The sequence below is a fragment of the Malus sylvestris genome, chromosome 17 (genome assembly GCF_916048215.2).
Source record: "Malus sylvestris chromosome 17, drMalSylv7.2, whole genome shotgun sequence".
NCBI lineage: Eukaryota > Viridiplantae > Streptophyta > Magnoliopsida > Rosales > Rosaceae > Malus > Malus sylvestris.
Window position 1 is genome coordinate 16,503,980 of NC_062276.1, and position 17,294 is coordinate 16,521,273.

Sequence of the window (17,294 nt, forward strand, 5' to 3'; positions counted from 1 at the left end):
GCTGCAGCTCTTTGCTGCTTTTATTCTCCTTTTCTCTCTAATATATTTTATTTAAAAAAATAAAATAAAATAAAATAAAACATAATCAGCATTGACTGGCGAGTCTTCTCTGTTTAATAGAAATCCAATGTGCATACTTGACAATGACAAATTGGAATCATGAAAAACGACAATTGAAATGTTGTTTATATACTAGACAAGTGAGGCGACCTGTGTATTGACTTCCTCCAATTATAAACCCCCCTTCCCACCATCTCAAACATACATCAATATTTCACAACCCAGACAAACCACTTCACAACTTGTCAAATAATGGAAGCCACTTAGTTTCCAAAATAATAATAATAATAATAATGGAAGCCACTTATGTTGGTGCATATGTAGCCGCATGGCTTGGAGCCCTAGCCCTCATCCTCCTCTCCCGCCGCCGCCTCCGCCACCCCAAGCTCAATCTGCCACCCGGCCCTAAACCCTGGCCTATCATTGGAAACCTAAACCTCATAAGCCACCTTCCCCACCGTTCCGTCCATGAGCTTGCCCTAAAATACGGCCCCATCATGCAGCTCAAGTTTGGGTCATACCCTGTCGTCGTGGGTTCTTCAGTAGAAATGGCCAAGGCCTTCCTGAAAACACACGACGTCACTTTTGCCGGCCGCCCTAAATTCGCAGCCGGCAAACACACAACCTACAACTACTCGGACATCACTTGGTCCCCGTATGGCCCATATTGGCGGCAAGCCCGTAAAATGTGCATTACGGAGCTTTTCAGCAACAAACGCCTAGAGTCCTATGAATATATTAGGAGGGAGGAAATGAGTGCCTTGCTTAAAGGCTTATATGATTCCTCCAACTCCAACGTTTTGCTTAAAGACCACCTTTCAACCGTGAGCCTCAACGTCATAAGCCGGATGGTGCTTGGAAAGAAGTACACCGACGAGACTAAAGATGCGATCGTGAGCCCCGATGAGTTCAAGAAGATGTTGGATGAGTTGTTCTTGCTGAGTGGGGTGTTGAACATCGGCGATTCGATACCTTGGCTTGATTTTTTGGACTTACAAGGGTACATAAAGAGGATGAAGACTTTGAGCAAGAAGTTGGATAGATTTTTGGAGCATGTGTTGGATGAACATATTACAAAGAGGGAGGTTGGTGGAAAAGACTTTGTTGCAAAAGACATGGTTGATGTGCTCTTGCAGCTTGCTGATGATCCTAACCTTGAAGTTAAGCTTGAAAGGCATGGGGTCAAGGCATTTACTCAGGTATGATTTGATTAGTTTTTTATTTTATGGAATAATATACTATAATTATTGAGAATTTTCCTAAAGTTTAGCAGATGTGATATGTGACATATGAGATGTGAAATACTAGTCTTGTTCACTGAATATAAGAGAAATGTTAGGATTAGATTACTGTGAGCAGTTGCTGCATTTAGGTACCACAATGCATTAGTATCTCATAGTTATTGACTGCATGTGAGCGGTTGAGATCACCGTAATTTTAAATAAGATCTAGAACTAACCCAGATAAATACTAATGTCTTATTTATGACTGAAAATATTGAAAGTTATTTTTTGTTGGTGGATTCTATTAGGACCTAATTGCCGGCGGAACGGAGAGCTCAGCAGTGATGGTGGAATGGGCAATTTCGGAGCTCCTAAGGAAGCCGGATATATTCAAAAAGGCAGCGGAGGAGCTAGACAGGGTGATTGGAAGAGATAGATGGGTTGAGGAGAAGGACATTGTTAATCTCCCATATGTTGATGCCATTGCCAAAGAAACCATGAGGTTGCACCCAGTGGCACCCATGTTGGTGCCAAGGCAAACCAGGGAAGACTGCCAAGTAGCTGGCTATGACATACCCAAGGGTACCAGAGCCCTAGTGAGTGTGTGGACAATAGGAAGAGACCCTGAATTATGGGACAACCCTGAGCAATTCTTCCCTGAGAGGTTCCTAGGCAAGGACATTGATGTCAAAGGCCAGGACTTTGAGCTGCTACCTTTTGGGTCAGGCAGGAGGATGTGCCCTGGCTACAATTTGGGCATTAAGGTCATTCAGTCAAGTCTAGCTAATCTGTTACATGGATTTACATGGAGATTGCCATATAACATGAAGAAAGAGGATTTGAGTATGGAGGAGGTTTTTGGGCTTTCGACACCGAAAAAAACTCCCCTTGTTGCAGTCTGTGAGCCTCGTCTTCCACCTCATATTTACTCACTGTGATTATGCGAGTCTCTTGGTATCAGCTAGTTCCTCTTAATAATGTTTAGTACTTGGGAAAGTTTGTTATGAGTGCAATCCCAATCCAGACCTGTTCCTGTATTTCCTTTTTTTTTTTTCTTGTTTTTCACTTTTATATGTGGAAATAGTAAAATAGTTGATGGGTGGCTTTTACTCTCCTTTAGGAGGGGGTCTTTGTGTGGCACCCGTTGGTGATGGCTCATTGGATGATATGAGAAAGGTGTTGGAGCAATATTAGAAAATATGAAAATAACACAAGCATTCTAATAATAATAATCATATAGAAATTCACAACATCAATTATGTATGAGACTAATATAAACAATTAGAGATAAAGTTAGAAAAACTGACAAACTTGGAGATTGAGGCTTGCATAAATGCAATGTCCTAAAGATAGAATTTCGCCCCTACTCTTATGCTTGTAGTTCGATAGGCGTCCATCTCCCAGAATTCAACAATCTATAATCCGAAGTCAAAGCACTTCAATCTTCGGACTCTGGCGAACTTCATATATTCTGTACTCTCAAGACACGACTCGGATTTCTACTAAGACATTGGAAAAAACTCTTCTCTTCATTCTATTAGACATGTGGGATGCTTGAGTTTATATATAACTCAAGCCACCCTTTTTGAAACAATATGACTGTTGTCTAAAGTTTCAACGAACAGATACAACTTATGAATTTGAATTCAACTATGACACATGACTCTTATTTTCCATTCATACAAAAATTAAATATTATAATATTAATTATAATATATAATTTCCAACAATCCCCCACATGAATGAAAAATTAGGAAGAAATTGAGAGTACAGGCGGACAAGAGATGCATCGGGAGAGGTGTCTTTTGGACTTGAACCTACCCTAGTGAATACTTATCGGATTTACTTGGTGACGCAGTGAATATAGAATCTTGAACTGTTCACCGCAGTAGTAAACCGAGACAATAAGCAACACACATCACTAATCCTAATATATTCCGGTTCATACGGTTGTGTTCATTTTGGTCCTGAACAAATCCCAGATTCATGAGAGCTTTAGAGAATTTAGCCATCTCATACTCATAGAAGCGACCCACTTCTACTCTCACATAGGTGACCACTGATTAAGAATACTCTGCAATATTCCTCTTATTTATAAGATATCATTGTCATTAAGTATAAATATACATCCTAAAACGTCTGCAGACAACACACTTCTTCCATCATAGAAATGAGGTATATAGTGTGTTAACTTCTTTGAATCATGCCCAACCAGTTTGCCTATTGAACTTAGACCATGGGATCTCCAATCAACTAAGTTAGGTTTCCGCCCAGCTGATTCATTAATTATGTTGGCTTTAGCCTCATTCCCCTCGATGATCAACTTGCTCTCTAGTCTAACCTTTAATAAATGGATCCACTACTAGGTTGACTATTTTTAATGGTGTGCACAATCCATCTTATGAAATTTTATTTCATACGAGAGTAGTTGTTTGACATTGTTTGAAATGTCAAGTCCTCAAAATTATATTAGGACTTAATTACTAAGTAATTTGCTAACACTAAGTACTTGGGTAAACTCCCCCACATTTAAGGTATTTGTAAGGTCTCTAACCTTGCCATACCTTAAACAAGTTATCCATAATAAGAGATATTGCTTATTATCTCTTTTAAATGCAAATTATTCTTCGTAATTTAGACATTGTTCTTTGCCATATTTGGCAAGCCATCATAATACATGCATAACCATTTATATGCTTACTTAATAAGCATCATCAGGCATAATACATATTTTCAAATATCCCACATTTTAGTGTCTAATTTTTTCTTTTCTCAAAGACCCCCCACACTTCCAATGTATAATTCCTCTCACATTGAGTGTTTATTCTTTTCAAGATGATAATAACTCATCTAAAATGAGTTCAAAGATTTAATTTGAATACAGTATCTTCTTTTGTTATCACAAAAGCTTTCTTACCATGAGTAACCATTGATAAAACACACTCATTGGTTGCCATTGCTTACTAAATAAGCAACATAACGTCTTTCTGCAAATTTACAAAAATCCCCACACTTTTGGCGTCTTATTGTTCTCAAAGGACTTGGCTTTTAGTCTGGACCATTCCCGATTTATGGCAAACCCAATTTTGTGGTTTCCATTAGACAGTTTCCATTTATACGGAACTATACCGTACAACTGAAAGGTCATATTAACTCAATTAAAACTCTTAGATAATTCACTATGGCCTTGAAGCCTTCGCGCATCTGCCTAATAAGGATTAACTGCATCAATTATACAGATGCAATTCCTTTCTGCAAAACTAAGAATTTATTTAGATATAAAACAAGAACAGAACTGGTATGCGTATCACATATAGATACTGGGTTGTGGACACTTTTCATCTGCAACATCTCAGAAATCTATATGCTTGGGAACAAAAGCAGAGCCGTTTGACTGCAATGCATTCCATATGCAATTTTTTTTTTTTCCCTTTTCAATTATGTAGAAAAAAATATCGATTTAAGAGCATGCATACATATATGTATATGCCACATGGATATGAACCGATTGCACTGCAAGAACTCAACCGGTCCAAAATAGATCCCATTACGAAACGGTGCGACTATAAGAAAAGTCGCATACAGTTTCTTCTGCATCAACGCATAACTTTGCGTAAACTTTATGAGTGAGAAGAAACATCCTATCATGAAAAGGTATTTAATCTTTTCTCAGATTTTCTTATCACCTCTACATCATATGCCAAGAGGCAAACAATTTCATGTATCAAATACAACCAATTCATGTTCCTTTATAATACTCGCATACATATCCATAACAATTAAAAGTCACGGCTGCATTCAAATCCAGCACTAACACTCACAAGGCATTTCATTATAATCCACTAATATTTCTTTAGGAAATATTGGACACAACCAAACATCGAATTGCTCTACATTTGTCCATGAATATATTTGAATTGTATCATGCATTTAACAATACAATTTAAATGCCAACATCACAAATACTACTATGTTATATATCAATAAGCAAATAAAATCAGTCCCACCAAGACATACATTTTTCTGTAAAAAACCACAGTTTCTTTGAATTAGGGGTTACTTTCAATGTTCTTGAACATCTTCTTCACATTCATATTTACTAATTATTGCATAAGAAAAGTTCTATCTTTAGATTGTTGGAGCAATATTAGAAAATATGAAAATAACACAAGCATTCTAATAATAATAATCATATAGAAATTCACAACATCAATTATGTATGAGACTAATATAAACAATTAGAGATAAAGTTAAAAAAACTGACAAACTTGGAGATTGAGGCTTGCATAAATGCAATGTCCTAAAGATAGAATTTCGCCCCTACTCTTATGCTTGTAGTTCGATAGGCGTCCATCTCCCAGAATTCAACAATCTATAATCCGAAGTCAAAGCACTTCAATCTTCGGACTCTGGCGAACTTCATATATTCTGTACTCTCAAGACACGACTCGGATTTCTACTACGACATTGGAAAAAACTCTTCTCTTCATTCTATTAGACATGTGGGATGCTTGAGTTTATATATAACTCAAGCCACCCTTTTTTGAAACAATATGACTGTTGTCTAAAGTTTCAACGAACAGATACAACTTATGAATTTGAATTCAACTATGACACATGACTCTTATTTTCCACAAAAGACCCCCACATTTTGTTGTCACATTTAACTATTAATAGTTGAACAAGTCACATTCAGGAGACTAAATTCTCCTCCATCATCCTCTTGAAATCTAATTATCCCAAGTGACTTGGTTGGTTAATTTCTTTCACCAAATCTTTTGCCCAAATGTAATAAAAACCATGTATTTGTGGTTCTTAAATAAGGCATGGATCAATCTGCTTTACAGATTGGTTAGGCCTTCCAATTATACTTTGGCCCTTGATCTCATCTATTGATATCGTCATGCTCATTTTATTTCACATGTATTTGATAATGCCCACATGCCATTAAGAATATTAATTCCAGGCACAATGCAGCTGTGATCCATCCAAGCTGAGAACATATATTCAAGCATCATCTAGAATCCAAACAAGATTTGGATTTACCACTGCAAATGGAGAAATCCATTCAAACGGTCTGATTATTTTCTAATTATGGAGTAGTGTTGAATTTTAAAGCAAAGGATTTGTGTCTAAGATCCACATAGACAAGTGATCCTATTATGGGATTTCATAATTTTTATTTAACGAAAAATTTTAAAATATGTCTAGTCGTATATTTAATTTTTTTTATTTTTTATTTTATCTTATCTAGTCAGAAGAGTCCAAAACAGAAATTATAATTAATGGAAAATAATATTTTGTACATGTGTCCTTGTCTCATTCATCACAGGAATATTCATGCTTACAATTGTGCTATCCTATGCAACTATTTTTGTCTCATTCATCACAGAAATATTCGTGTTTACAATTGTGCTATCCTATTCAACTATTTAAATAGTTGAATAGGATAGCACAATTGTAAACATGAATATTCCTGTGATGAATGAGACAAGAACACATGTACAAAATAATATTTTGTATTAATTTTGGGGTACAATCTTTTTTACAATTTGATCCTCTGATTCTATCTTCGTAAGGCGTAGATTTGTGGGTGGGCTGTTGATCCAAAGGGGTCGTCGGGGCTTGATCTAGGGATGAACAAGGATGAACGGATCTTTAAGGGCCTTTGGGGCTTGATCTTGACGGGCAGATATGTAGATTTCTTTACGGGCCGTTAGACTTGATTTTGATGAATGAGGATAAACGGATCTTCAAGGGCCTTTGGGGCTTGATCTTGATGAATAGGTGTGTGGATTTCTTCAAAGGTCATTGGGCTTAATCTTGATGAACGAGGATGAACGGATCTTCAAGGGCCTTCGATGCTTGATCTTGATCAACGATGCATCGATTTCTTCAAGGGTCGTTGGGCTTGATCTTGATGAACGAGGATGAACGGATCTTCAAGGGCCTTCGGGGCTTGATCTTGATGAATAGTTGTATGGAATTCTTCAAGGATTTAACGAAGAACGAAGAGAGCTTTCTTGATCCTTCAGGATTCTTGGGAATTTGGGAGGTTGGATGCTTGAAAGCTTTAAAGTTTCAAAGCCTCAAGGATTTGGGGAATTCTCTTCCAATTTGAGAGTAGAGAAATGTATATGTGAATTGGTCCTCCAAAATGAATGCCTTAGCCTTCTATTTATAGAATTTTTCAAGGCTTAATTTTAAATATAATAATATGATGAAATAAATCATTTCTGCCAGATATTGACATGTGTCATTTATGATGACATTTTCGATTTTTGTTAAGTCACACACTACGTGTACAATTTATGTGATATGTGAACGTTGAAATTTTAATTCATTGGTCAACATTTATTTCATTGAAATTTCGATGTCTACAAATGCCCCAACTTCAAGGTACATCATATACATGTGTTTGTCACGTTTAGAAGATGTGTTTTGAAGTCCCTTAATGTAGATGTCGATTCAAGATCCGTTGAGGCTTGATCTTGATTTGGGCTGAAAGTTTCTTCAAGAGCCGTTGAGGCTTGATCTTGAATTCGGTTGGAAGATTTTCTGGTTTCCTCCAATTGTTGATTTTCCACAGGCTTGATCTTGAATTGGGTTGGAGGATTTTCTGGTTTCCTCCAAGGATCTAAACTTACTCCTTTTATTTGTGGATGAATTTGATTCAAGGATGGTGGACACTTGATTTTGAATCGGACTTGTGATTTCTTCAAGGGCCTTTGAGGCTTGATCTTAAATTTAAATAGACCACGAGTAGTTTCACTTGGCAAGTGAGATTCGACTTTGTTGGGGATGAATCGGCACGTGTAGTTTCACCAAGCAAGTGTGATTTGATTCCTGATTGGAAGCTTGATTCCAAGTGCCAACTGATTGCTCTCCTTCTCATTGTCCTGCAGGTAAGAACAAGGTCAAAAAAAAAAGGACAAGGAGAAAGCATGATATGAGATACTTTTTCTCTTGAAGAAGCATAGGTGATTTGACGGCGTTTCACAGCGAGGCTTTGTTTTTCGACAACGGTGCCAACGAAAGGCTATTGAAGCTTCTCGAGCTCTTCCATTAGAGCGACGACGCCGGGCTTGGATTTGACTTAGACTCCTTTATCTGGATTATGTAGTTCTGTAGGGAAGGACGTTGTGCTATAGTGATTTGTTACAGCTCATCACCCTGCATTTTTTATGCTTGTTTCTTTTGCATAACAGAAGTGGTGCGCAACATTTTGCCTTTAAATAGTCCTTTAGAGCATCACTTCTTGACAACTCATCCATGCTTAACAGCTTCAGTGTAAATAGTCAGCATCATATTAACTGTCTTGAAGTATTCGCTGAGGAAATTCGAGACATATCAACAATTGAAGACAAGCACTCGAGAGCAATGCTAGGTAAGCAGCCAGGCAAAGGTTCCAGGCAATCAGTTCCAGATCGGAAGTTTGATTTCAGGTTCCGACTGATTGCTTCCTTTCTCCTTGTCTTGCAGGTAAGTGCAAAGGCAAAGGAAAAGACAGTGAAAAAGCATGATATGAGATACATTTGCTTTCAACCTTGATGATATGAGATACTTTTTCTTTTGAAGAAGTAACGGATGAATTAGCACATGTATTTGTTATTCTTGTCTCCATATGCATCGATGTATCATTTTCACTCGCCTTATCTATTCTCTAGGCATCTAGTATCTTCTTCGGAAATACATCAACAGTTGAAATGAGTATTTGAAAACAGTGCTAGGTAAGCAATCAGGGAAGGGGTTCCAGGTAGTCGGTTCCAAATTGGAAGGTTGATTCCAAGTGTTAGCTGATTGCTTGCTTTCTTCTTGCCCTGCAAGGAAGAACACGAACGAAGAAAAGGATAGGGAGAAAGCATACTATGAGATACTTTTACTCTAGTGTGACTTAGTTGAAGAGGTATTTTCAGGGAGGAAGAAAACTAAGTATGTTGAGAGGTTTGGCTACAGATGTATTCTTGGCAAGGAAGAAAAATCAGGCGTTTTGGATGTATGCCTTGCCATGGAGGATGAAGATCAACATATATAGGGATTTCTTAATAGCAAGTAGTGGTGCAGACGTGGCATTGTTACCATGCTTGTCGGCGACAACGTTGTAATTGGAATATTAAAATTCATGCGTTTTCAACTTTGTCAAAGATATTTGACAAAGTTGTACTTATATTCGAAAAGCTGAGAATGCGTTTGAAAAGTGTTGACGAACTTTATGTAGGAAAGTCTAGCTTTTGAAATTCTAAGAGTGGTGTTTCTTCGATTTTTTGAATGGGTGACTGTGTTGCCTCTCCTTTTATAGAGGTATCGATTGTATTAAAGATGCACACTTTGAAGATTGTCCGCTTGTGAAAATTGTCTCTGCTGTATTTATGAGATTTTACTATGTCCAACCCTTTTCTTTCATCATGTCTAAAAATGGCTTACCCATCTAATATTTGCTTAGATTTGAGTCTCATGAGTGATACAGACAAGCGGTGTCAGGATAATATATAGCGCACATCCTTCTTATCTTCTAATGGCCCTCTTACAATTGGAGACTCTATGATGAGAGATGAAATAACAGCTACATTGGTAACTAGGAACCTCCTTACTCCCAGAGATAATAGGCTTCTTTCAAGATGGTCTGATGATTTGGCCGTTTGAGACTCCCTGACTCTCAGTGTTCGGTGTGCGGGCTTTGTGTCCAATATGAGTCAACGCCTACTTGCTCGAACGCGCCAAGTTGAATCATTAATAGCAGAGGTGGCAATTCTCAGACAAGAGATTAGACAGCTCAAGTGCAAGAATAGAGAGTTGCACATGTTTGCAAATAATTATTCAACAAGCATGAAGAGAAAGCTTGATCAGCTGCAGGAATCCGAAGGTCAGATTCAAAGTCACCATTCGGAGTTCGATCGAGTATTGAGGCGCCACATGATCAATCTCCAATGCCTCTTTCTTTTGGGGTTCTGCAGGGTGTTGAGGCTTTACGCGAGCAACCTTTGTGAAGGCTCTTTTTTTTTTTGCACATATTTGTAATTTCTTAAAGATACCAATAGACATGCTTTATTTCATTTAGTGTATTGTGCTAAATACCATAGAGCATATATTTCATTAAGATGTGGTACTTCCTTCTTTTTCTTGATTATATTTTCAAAATGATGCCATGCACCATCCCATAACCTTTCTCTTTTCTTTTTTTTTTTTAGATGGTGCCTGATGCACCATCTTCCCCATTTTTTTGTTTCTATCTTTCAATGATTTTGTCACCACCATCCCCCCCTCTTTTTTTTTTCTTTTTTTGACTTTCTATTAGTAGCATGCAATTGTGAATGGCTTGAAGATGGCACAGCTGGGTTCCTCAGTGGGTGCTTGAATTTGCATAAGATATCATTCCTCTTTAGAAAAAAAGTGAGCTCCACCTTTGAATTGGCATGTGAGAACTCACGTCAAATGTGTTGATAGGTCACTTTTGAACATGTGCCTTTGTCCTGCAGCTTAATCCCACCTATAACCCTTCACATGGTGACGTGCACCATTTTTGAAATCTTTATATATATATATATATATATTCATTCTTATTATTATTATTATTATTGTCGGCCAACGCCTTCCCTTTCTTTTCTAGATATCCCCTACATGGTGCAAGGAGGAATGTAGAGGAGCTTGGAGCAGCAGGAGGCTAGGCACGGAACAATGAGGCAAGTAGGTGTAAGTTGACAAACTTTGGTTTTGTTAATCACATTCAAAGGCAGCAGCAGAGAAACAGAGGCAAGTAGATGTGAGTTGACAAACTTTGGTTTTGTTAATCACATTCAAAGGCAGCAGCAGAGAAACAGAGGCAAGTAGATGTGAGTTGACAAACTTTGGTTTTATTAATCACATTCAAATGCAGTAGCCATGGCAGAGGTGCAGAAGTAGCTGAAGCTTGAGGCAGAGTGTAAGGCGTCGAGCTTCACGATCGGCTAGTCATTTGACAATGGTCACTGAAGTTTTTCGCTAATTTTGATCATAGTGGCCAGAGTGACAAGCTTGAGGTAGTGTAAAGCATTGAGTTTCACAACCGGCTGGTCGTTTGACAAGATCACTGAAGTTCTTCGTTGACTTTGATCATGGTGGCCAAAGTGACGAGCTTAAGGTAGTGCAAAGCATCGAGCTTCACGACCGGCTAGTCGTTTAACAGTGACCACTGAGCACAGCTACTGCACATCCGTTGCACTGCCAACCGTCCCAGAGAAAGCAAACTTGGCGAACTTGTTCTCTTCACCCGTGGATACACCTGTTAAGCTTTGCAGAGACTAATCAAGCTCATAACACACCATCACTACTTTCATTGGGTGAACTCGGACATGTTGCATCTATTGTTTTTTTTTTTTTTTAAAGAATGAAGCATATCAAGGTCTTTCTCATCCGTGACTCCAACATCCCCATCGGCTCTCGAGTACTTGTCGACCACACTCTACGACTGCATGAGCAGCTCGTCGATCCTCGGTAACTGATCGACCAACGTCGCAATCCTTAAGCACGACAAGTGTGCCGACATAAACTTCTCGTACAAACGATGTTCCATGATGTCGACTTTGAACACGTCGAACCTGTAATCGTGCTCTTCCTTGCTCACACATGACTTGCCGTATTTTGTAAAACCATTAATGAATGACAATGAATTATACCGAGGATATTTGAGAAAGTAATTGACTTGGCAATCAAGTTAATGGAATCTTTCATGATTCTCGGTGTAACATCCCATATCGCCCAAGGGGGTGGATCATGTAAGCCTTATATGTATATTCGCATCTCTACCTAGCACGAGGTCTTTTGGGAGCTCACTGGCTTCGGATTCTATTGGAACTTCGAAGTTAAGCGAGTTTGCACGAGAACAATCCCATGATGGGTGACCCATTGGGAAGTTCTTATGTGAGTTCCCAGAAACAAAACCGTGAGCGCGTGGTCAAGGCCCAAAGCGGACAATATCGTGCTACGGTAGAGTCGAGCTCAGGATGTGGTGGGGGTCGGGGCCGAGATGTGACAATTTGGTATCAAAGTCAATCCCTGGCCAGATATGTGTCAACAATGACGTTGGGCCTCTAAGGGGGGTGGATTGTAACATCCCACATCACCTAGATGAGTGGATCCTGTAAGCCTTATATGTATATTCCGATATGTACCTAGCACAAGACCTTTTGGGAGCTTACTGGCTTCGGATTCTATCGGAACTCCGAAGTTAAGTAAGTTCACGCGAGAGCAATCCCATGATGGGTGACCCACTGGGAAGTTCTTATATGAGTTCCTAGAAACAAAACCGTGAGGACGTGGTCAGGGTCCAAAGCGGACAATATCGTGTTACAGCGAAGTCAAGCCCAGGATGTGACACTCGGAACTTTAAAGGGATAAATATATTGGAGTCCTAATTACTTGCAATCAATTTAGGGCCTTTTATTGAGATGATACAAGGTAAAAAAGTCATGATGGGACTCTGATTGATTAGAGAATATTAGGGTGGATATCCTTTCCGTTAATAAGAAGGAATTGGTGGAAACCCTAAAGATATATAACCAAGAAGCAGTCCCTACTTCCGTACCGACTGAATCACATCAAACTACAAACCTATTTCATTAGTTGTATTCATAAAAGAGGTATTGGAAGTAGAAGACTACTTCAACATTGTACCAAAAACATTCATGGCGACAGGTAAGTGTTTCACTATCATATGCATGCATGTCGTTAATGCCATGCAATATGCGTATACAAATATTGTTTGCATATTGTTTCTTCTGTAACCCTAATACCATGATGTTAGATCCTTGGGTCATTCTTACATGTGGTATCAGAGCCACATAGTGAGGTTAGGGTTCAATATTAGGTCTTACAGATATGATTCATAGATGATAGATTCCTGTGATAATAAACTTCCGTTGTGTTAATGAAATTTTCCTGTAATCCTCATGCATAAAGTATGAAGTTGCATATCTATTGCTATTGTTTTAACCCTCGATAGGTATAAATGAAAAAGAAAGAAGTAAAGAACATGGGTCATAACCTGGCTAGAAGAACATTTGTTCATCAATGTTATACTGATGAATATAATGTAAAATTGATTACAAGAATTAAAATGGCTAATCTGCTCAAAAGTGTTTAGTGTGCTTTTTGTTGTCCAAATGATTGGACCTAACTCATTTGACAAATTTGAAATTATTAATCTGCCTAAATGTGTTTAATTACTATTGTTGAAAATTGAAATGAGTTAGTGTATAATGGAGCATAGAACTGACAAGATTATGTAATCGATCTGCTCAAAAGTGTTGGATATATATATATATATATATGTTGCCCTTGTGTTCTATGTTTGGATTATTCAAAACTAATATAGCAACTTCAGTCCAAAGATGTTTTTGTGTTTGTATGTTGTTGAAGAAATGAGGAAACTTGAACTAAGGTTCTTCTCTATATCTGTCATAAAATTTATATCAAATATTCATAAATTGCTTGTTTACTAGATGCAGTACCTTGTAACACATCATTCAATTTTATCAATATTGAAACATTGACTGGTTCGAATTTTAAGAAGTGGAAAGAAGACATTGAGATAGTGCTGGGTCTGATGGACTTGGATTTGGCTTTAAGAAAAGATCAGCCTGCAGCAATCACTGATACAGGCACTGCAGATCAAAGAGTCAAGTTTGAAAGATGGGAGAAAGCAAATAGGATGTCAATGATGATAATGAAAAAGGCTGAGACTGGCACCTTTCTTACTCAACTTACTTCCATGAAGTTCGATGGAGTTGGGAGTGTGCATGAGCACATTCTCAAAATGACAGACCTTGCTAAAAAACTCAAGATCTTGAGGTGGCTGTAACTGATCAATTTCTGCTGCATATGGCACTGAATTCACTACCTGCAAAATAAATATGGTCAGCTCAAGGTGTCCTATAACATTTCGAAAAACAAGTGGGGCATTGATGAGTTAATCTCAATGTGTGCTCAAGAAGAAGACATGCTAAAAATTGATAAGACTGTAGAAGAGCATTTTGTTCAAACTGAAAAAAGCACAAAGGTTCTAAATGCTGGTCATGTGAATGTTGCCAACAAGAAGAAAAAGGTCAATTCTTTCCCATCAATTAAAAATACTAACACTTTTAAAGGATCTCACAAACTTAAGCCCGTGAACACTGAAATTGATAAAGAAAAATAGTGTTATTTCTACAAAGAAACAGGCCATATGAGGAAGAATTGCATTGGTTTCAAAAATTGGCTTGTTAAGAAAGGTAAAATTATCAATGTTTTTGTTTGTGTTGAGTCAAATTTAGTTTTTATTCCCCCTCAAAGATGGTGGTTTGACACTGGATGCTCCATCCACATAACCAATTCTTTGCAGGGGTTCTAAAAAACAAGGGAGGTAAACAATGAGGTCTACAACGTTTTTGTGGGAAATGGGAACAAGGTGGCTATGAAGTCTGTAGGCAGTGTCAAGTTGATTTTAGCATCTGGTTTTATTTTGAATTTAAGTCCAATTTTGTTTGTAACTGCAATGCGAAGGAGTTTGATTTCAGTATCAAAGTTAGTTGAGTTAGGAATTACCTTTGTCGGAGACAATGAAAGTGTAAAGATTTTCCATTCAAATAATATGAACACCTTGCTTGGCAGTGCATTTCTCAAAACTGACATGTGGCAAATGGATTGTAGTCATTACAATGAGTGTTTTAATGTGTCACTAAACGGTTCCAAAAGCATGATAACTTTTGAAAAATCATCAATACTTTGGCATAAAAGATTGGGACACATTTCGAAAGAAAGAATGTTAGCACTTTCTCAACAACACTTGTTGCCACAGTCAGATTTCATTGATTTCTAGGAGTGTATTGACTATTTAAGGGAAAACTTACGAATACAAGAAAGTTAGGTTCAAATAGAAGTCAAAACTTGCTAGAAATAATTCATACTAATATCTGTGGACCATTTCCAAATAAAACAATATGTGGGAACAGTTACTACATCACTTTTATTGATGATTTTTCAAGGTTTTCATATATGTTTTTGAATTCTAATAAGTCTTTAGCACTTGATTGTTTTAAAATATTTCATTTGGAGGTTGAAAAACAACTTGAAAAATGAATTAAGATTGTGAGATCCGATAGAGGTGGTGAGTATTTTGGCAGGTATACTGAAATTGGACAACATAAAGGGCCTTTTACAACTTACCTTGAACAAAATGGCATTGTTGCTCAATACACAACCCCTGGAACTCCACACCAAAATGGAGTGGCAGAAAGAAAAAACATAACTCTCAATGACATGGTTCGATCAATGCTTGCAAACTCACAGCTGCCAATTTTTCTTTGGGGAGAAGCATTGAAGATTGTTAATTACATTTTGAACCATGTTCCAAGTAAGTCAGTGAAGTTGGTGCCTTTTGAATGCTGGATGGGGAGAAAACCTAGCTTTAACCACTTCCATCTGTGGGGGTGTAAAGTTGAGGCCAGGTTCTACAACCCAAATGAGAAGAAGTTGGATCCAAGAACAACTAGCTACTAGTTTATTGGCTATCCTGATAGGTCTAAAAGATTCAGCTTTTATAGTCCCAATTCTAGCACTCGCATTATGGAAACTAATAATGCCAAATTTATCGAAAAAGGTTCTATCTGTGATGCATCCAATACAACACCTGAATTTGAAGAAACAACAAGTCCTCTATTGCTTGATCTGCAAGAAACCACTGTCCAAGTTACTGAAATACCTCAATCAATGCTGCTCCAAAGTGACACAGTTAATTTTCAAGAGAATTAAACAATGATTCCTCACTACACTGCTAATGCAGATGTGTCTATACCAACTGAAGTCACTGCAACACCATCCTCTACTGCATTTAATGAGGCATCAGCTGTACTATTTCCTGTACCAAATGAAGTTCAACAGGAAGCACATAATGTACGGAGATCTCAAAGAAATCGAAAAGCCAACATTCTTTCAGACTTTGTGTACCTAAATGAAGCTGAGCATAATGTAGGAGATGATGATGATCTTATCTCTTTCAATCAGGCAGTCTCGAGTGCTAGATCAAAGCTATGGTATGCAGCTATGGAAGAAGAACTGCATTCGATGCATAAGAATAATGGACCTTAGTTCCAAATGATCAGTAGGTCATTTAAGTGGTAGGCTGTAAATGGGTCTACAAAAAAGGGGACTCTCAGGGACAAATTGACAAGCATAAAGCGAAATTGGTGGCTAAAGGATTTACTCAAAGAGAATGACTCGATTATAATGAAACTTTCTCTCCCATGTCAACCAAGGATTCCATGAGAGTTATTCTAGCTCTTACTCTACACTTCGATCTCGAGCTTCATCAAATGGATGTCAAAACTGCTTTTCTCAATGAACACTTGAAGGAAGACATTTACATGGCACAACCACCAGGATTTGTTAAAAGGGGGAAAGAATCATTGGTCTACAAATTAAACAAGTCCATTTATGGGCTAAAACTGGCTTCAAGACAGTAGAACAAGAAGTTTGATCAAGTTATGACAACAGTAGGTTTTCAAGAGAACAAGATGGATGAGTGTGTGTATTTAAAGGTCAATGATTTTAAGTTCATATTCTTGGTTTTATATGTTGATGATATACTGTTAGCAAGCTCGAATATATCATTGTTACATAAAACAAGAAACTGTTAACTGGAAAACTTTGATATGAAAGATTTGGGTGAAGCTCATTTTGTGCTCGGCATTGAAATAATACGAGATCGTAACAAAAGAGTTCTTGGTCTTTCTCAAAAGCAATACATTGACAGAGTCACCAGAAGATATAACATGGAAAAATGCTCTAGTGAGGAGCTGCTTATTGGGAAAGAGGATAAATTTAGTGTTGAACAAAGTCCCAAAAATGAGTTGGAGAAGGAAAGCATAAAAGACAAACCTTAGGCATCTTTAGTTGGCAGTTTAATGTATGCTCAAGTGTGTACTAGGCCTAACTTGGAATTTGCAGTGAGTATGGAAGATTTCAATCAAATCCTGGCACAGCTAATTGGATTGCGGCCAA

General features: G+C 37.8%; 1 protein-coding gene across 1 annotated transcript; it reads left to right on the plus strand.

The window, feature by feature from the left end:
• The first annotated feature begins 238 nt into the window (after nucleotides 1-238).
• LOC126609791 (trimethyltridecatetraene synthase-like) lies at nucleotides 239-2,423 on the plus strand. The gene is made up of 2 exons (XM_050277720.1): nucleotides 239-1,259; nucleotides 1,592-2,423. Exons 1-2 carry the CDS (start codon nucleotides 354-356, stop codon nucleotides 2,219-2,221), a joined length of 1,536 nt encoding a protein of 511 aa, XP_050133677.1. The 5' UTR covers nucleotides 239-353; the 3' UTR covers nucleotides 2,222-2,423.
• The last annotated feature ends 14,871 nt before the right edge of the window (nucleotides 2,424-17,294 follow it).

What these genes read in the sequence shown, in the direction of transcription:
- LOC126609791 (XM_050277720.1), top strand. Translation starts at nt 354, where the DNA reads ATGGAAGCCACTTATGTTGGTGCATATGTAGCCGCATGGCTTGGAGCC. An exon ending in GGGTCAAGGCATTTACTCAG is followed by an intron (nt 1,260 to 1,591) that starts GTATGATTTGAT and finishes GGATTCTATTAG; the next exon opens with GACCTAATTGCCGGCGGAAC.